The sequence below is a fragment of the Orycteropus afer genome, unplaced genomic scaffold, assembly GCF_000298275.1.
Source record: "Orycteropus afer afer isolate SDZICR_OR568_19922 unplaced genomic scaffold, OryAfe1.0 scaffold00360, whole genome shotgun sequence".
Lineage (NCBI taxonomy): Eukaryota > Metazoa > Chordata > Mammalia > Tubulidentata > Orycteropodidae > Orycteropus > Orycteropus afer.
Window position 1 is genome coordinate 2,935,290 of NW_006921947.1, and position 5,194 is coordinate 2,940,483.

At 43.3% G+C, this 5,194-nt stretch overlaps 1 protein-coding gene across 1 annotated transcript in view; it reads right to left on the reverse strand.

The window, feature by feature from the left end:
- ASB9 (ankyrin repeat and SOCS box containing 9) overlaps positions 1 to 1,305 on the reverse strand; it is a 40,911-nt gene extending 39,606 nt beyond the window's left edge. Inside the window, exon 1 of the mRNA XM_042782535.1 lies at positions 1,212 to 1,305. Coding sequence (XP_042638469.1) covers positions 1,212 to 1,305 — 94 coding nt within the window. The remainder of the gene's footprint in view (positions 1 to 1,211) is intronic.
- Between the last annotated feature and the right edge of the window lie 3,889 nt (positions 1,306 to 5,194).

Consider the following 5,194-nt stretch of genomic DNA (forward strand, 5'->3'; position numbering starts at 1 on the left):
TCTACCTTGGGCTTGTCAGCCAGCACCTGTCTGAGTGAAGAGATGCCTCTAGCTTCAGTGGGCCAGGAGCAGGAGGCAGAGCCGGACCCCAAGGTCAAAGGGCTTTTACACAGCCCCTAGAGTCTGGTACTTTGAACTTGGACTTAAAGCCTCCAAACTGTGAGAGAATAAATTCCTATTTGTTAAGTCCATCCCATCTGTGGTATATTCTTGTCAGAGTGGCACTAGGGAACTGAAACAGTGGTTCAAACCCACCCAGTGGTACCATGGAAAAAAAGGCCTGGTGATCTGCTTGCATGGAGATTACAGCCAAGAAAACCCTCTGGGGCAGTACTGCTCTGACATACTGGGTCACTGTCAGGCAGAATTGACTCGAGGGCACAGAACAACTACGGGAGCAAAAGGAGACCTGGGGGCTCAATGGTTAAGTGTTGACCTGCTAACTGAAAGGTTGGTGGTTCAAATCCATTCACTAGCACCATAGGAGAAAGACCTGGTGATTGGCTCCTATGAAGATTACAGTCTAGAAAACCCTGTGGGGTAGTTCTACTCTGTCACATGGGGCCACTATGAGTTGGCATCAACGCAATGGCAACAGGTTTTGTTTTGTTTTGTTTTGTTTTTCTTTTTTGATTCTACCACCTAGACCCAGTTTGAAGAACCCTTTTAGCTAGCAAGCACCTGTTGACAGGTGGGGACAGTCTCAGAGGTATGGGGCTCTATACATTACCAAAGACACCACCTCATAGGTGAGGATTATACCTGTAAGACACTTCTCTTAAGTTAAAAAAAAAAAAAAAAAACTTTTAAAATGAATCTATCAGGACACAGCATTTGAACATCATGTATAAACCCAGCCCCACCTAAACACCAGATACCGTTCACCTTTTAATAGAACTGTGGAAGCAGTAACAACTTTCCTAATTAATAAGTGATTTTGTAAACCTCCAATTTAATAATTTAATAATTTGAGCCATAAAGAGCAGCTCCTCCAAGCTGAAGTTTGGGCTGGAGAATAATCTGTCAAAAGTGAGCATTGACTGTCTATCAGCCTCTGTGCACATAGGTGTCCACATTTTTAAAAAACTACATAAAGGCATGTATCAGCTGGCTGTAGACATCTGTCCAGTAACTGCCCCTGAAGTCACTCACCCCAGCCCTCTTCTCTCCCAACCCCATTAGCCAGCCTCCCCAGCACCCCTGTTACTCACCTCCCATCAGTGGGTTTGAAAGAAGCGGAGTGTCAGGAGGCGACTCTAGCCCCAAGGACTTGCTGTCGTTCCTGCCCTCTCCTTGGCCATCCATTATGCTCTCCTGGGCTGGGCAAGTTCTGAGCTCCACTCCAGTTGCTCAGGAAAGTCCAAATTCCATGCGCCCCCTCACCCGGGGAGGTTCCAGCTCTCGGTGGCTGGTTGAGCTGCAGGCGTCCTGGCTAGACATCTGTGGCAGGAGCAGTCTGGGCAGCAGCAACCAGAGTCCTACCTGTGGTCAGACACACACACACACACACACACAACTCATACACACTCATGCTCCACCTAGCTGGCTGCAAGCCAGTCAAAGCTTACAACAGCCCACAGCCTCAAGTCTTGCTGATGTCACGTCCTTTCCAAAACTGAGACCAATCAGTGAGAAAGGCTCAGAGTTTATCAGGAAGGAAACTTATAGTTGGTAACTGGGGCGATTGAGAACAGAGTGGGGGTGAAGGTCACTGGCTGCAACTTTGTTCCCCCTGCTGAGACCTGCTGGTTCTGTGGGGGCTCAGGAGCTGAGAGGTCCAGGGTCTTCGCTGCAACCTTGCTGACTTGCTCGCCTGGGAACAGTCCTAGCCAGACCATCACCCTGCACATGTGGTTTCAATTTTGGAGTTTCTTATGGGAAAATGTGTCTATATGTTACAAACATACACATTTGGAAAGGACGTTTCTTCCTCTCCCCAGCAAGGGTTTCATTAAATGTTGCCCTTCAACCTTCCTCCACCCACACGTTTTATTTTAACTTGTCAATAAATAATTAATGGTTGCTTTTGGGAAAATGGGTTGCTGAGTGGACTGGGGTGGGGGTAGGGGAGGAGACCAGCTATCTTTCTCTTAATTGTTCATTTTTAAAGTTTACTTTGTTGAGGTTTTGCCTCCACAAAGTATTTGGGCTTTCTGTAGATCTGTCTTTTCAAATAAAGCTGATGCCACGGCATCCCAGCTGCTGGGTCTGGCTGATACCCCTCCAGACCCCCTCTGCTCCTCTCTTCCAGATGAAGGGGAGTCTTCTGGGTAGAGGGAAGGGAGGCTTCCAGTTATTCTCAAGGTTAGTCCGGCTGTAAAATGATTGCATATTTGTTTTTGTTTTTGTTTTTTGCAGTACGACTATATGTATTCACACAGAGTCATTGAACAAATGATACTTACACCAATACAATCATAAAATTATTCCATGACTTAAAGTAGCTCAAATCTAATAACCACAAACTGTGTTAGTGGATCTCTCTGCCTATCATAATTAACATTTTAAGATTTGTTATTTTTAAAAGCCAAAACTGTAGATTCATTGTTCAAATCTAAGAATCTGCCGTTGGAGCACCTGATCACCAGAGTTAACAGTTTAAGGAGTGTCCTTTATCTTGTCAAGGAGCTCTGGTGGCATAGTGGTTAAGGCATTCATTCAGCTGCTAACCAAAAGGTCGGTGGCAAACCCACTAGCTGCTCCACGGGAGAAAGATGAGGCAGTCTGCATTCATAAAGACTGACAGCCTTGGAAGCCCTATGGGGCAGTTCTACTCTGTCCTCTAGGGGCGCTGTGAGTCGGAATCAACTCGATGGCAGCAAGTTTGATTTTGGTTTTCGTCTTTTCAAACACATTCCCCTGCAGATATGTATACACATTTCTCCTTTTCCATTTTCACATCAGTGTAAATATACCATCGTATTGTTCTATGCTTTGTACACTTACGGAGATCTTTCCATTTCAGTGCATTTACCCATGCTCCTTTTATTCAGGACGGCCTAGCATTTCATATTCCCTATCATTCCCCTAATGATGGGGGCCGAAGTTTTCCTTTTTTTTTTTTTTTTTTTTTACCATTACAAAACACTGCAGTCCATATTTCTGTATATATGGCTTTGTGCACATAAACAAATACTTCTGGAGGATAGATTCCTGGGGGTAGAAAGGCCAAGTCAAAGAAATGCTCATACACATGTGATATAGAAATGAACACACACACAAGCCCAAGTAAAACTGGGGAAATTGCAGTAAAATCAGCGGATTGCATCAGTGGTAATTTCCTGGCTATGATATTGTACTAGTTTTAAAAAATGTTGCCACCGGGGGAAATAGGACAAAGTGTACATGAGATCTCTCTGTATTATTTCTTACCACTGCATGTGAATCTAAAAGTATTTCAATACAATTTCCACTTAAAAAAAAAAAAAAAGGACGCTCCTTTAAATTTGGGATCCAAGACCAAATGCAATCAGTTGCTGTCAAGCCAATTCCTACTCTTTGCAACCCCATATATCAGAGTGGAACTGCCCTCCATAGGATTTTCAAGGCTGTGACCTTTCATATTTCCAGGCCTTTCTTCTGAGGCACCTCTGGTTGGGTTCAAACCACCACCCTTTGGGTTAGTAGTGGAGCACCTAGTCGTTTGCACTCCCCTCCTCTTAGTACTCTCCCTCCTGTCTGCTGGTTCCATGATTTGATACAATATCTCACAGAACTCATGAACTTTCAAGAAAATGGCTCACGAGGTTGTGGAGGTTGGGACATCCCAAATCCAAGGTTCAGGTGTCGAGCTGGAGGCTTCTCCTAGTTCATGTTGTTGTAGCCACCAAAATACAACAAACTGACAGACTAGTAGTGGATAGAATTGGCATAAACATTGCCAAATTTCCCTCCATCGCTATTTGTATACTTAACAGAGAAGGTCGTAAGCATACAAATTCTTCACCACTCCAATAGGAAACGTTTGAAAAACAATAAAATGTTTCTTTGACAACGAGTGAGAAGTGTATTCTCAACATAGACTGAATGATGAGGAGTTCACAGAGGGGTGCAATGGAGAAAGAAACTAGATCCTATCACCATTCTTTCTTAGCAAAATCTTCACAGGCCAGCTTCTTGATTTACTTTTAATTAAATTCCAAGAAGATAAGATTTTTTCTATTTTCAAATTCAAGTTCCAAAATGATAATAAAGATTTCCATATTGTCACCCTGGTACATGGGTGAAAGCTTTTAATCTTCTCATTATATTTGTAATGTTGATCAACACTTGTGAATAGGAGGAATGGGGGCTGATTTTTTTTTATTATAATTTTATTGTGTTAAAATATACATAACAAAAAGATTACCATTTGAAGAGCTGATTTAGAAAAGAGGGAAAAAAACTGCTCAAACTGTTGAAGTAAAGAACTAGAAAACTGTTACAAGAGTGCATCCATTTGTAAGGATTTATATAAAGATCAAGTAGAAACACAAGGAGCCCTGATAGGACAATGGTGAAGCACTAAGTGCTAACTGAAAGTCTGGTGGTTTGAACCCACCCAGTGGCTCTGCAAGTGACTGAATAATTTCTTTTAAAAGGATCAGCACAAAGCTGGTTCCCATGAGGTGGAGGCTAAAGATGTCCCAAATGTCCAGCTTTTCCAAACTGCTGTAGCACTCCGTCATCTCTAACAGTGACTACTCCCACTCCCCTCAGTAATCTCTCTGCTGTCTGCTGGTTCTGTAATTTGATGCAACATCTCACAGAACTTGTGAACTTCCAAGGAAATGGCTCACAAGGTTATAGAGCTGGGAGATCCCAAATGCAAGGGTCAGCTGTCAAGCTGGAGGCTTCTGCTGGTCAATGTGGTTGCAGGGGCTGATGAATCCAAATTATTTGAGCAGACTACAGGTTACTGGCTTATAAGGCTTCAGAAGCCAGCAAATCAAGTCAAGTGATAGGCTGTCGGCTCAAGTTCCAAGAACCAGAGATCAGATGATGATGAGCCAGATACAGGATCCAGAGCAAGAGAGAGAACTTTACCAGGACATTCTTTTTTGTGTGTGTGTGATTTGGGTAAAGGTTTACAGAGCAAATTTACTTTCCATACAGTGGTTCACATATACTTTGTCTCATGACATTGACCACAGTTTACCACAATGCAACAGCTCCCCTCCCACTTCCTCCCCATAGTTACCTCTTCCCTGTGTCC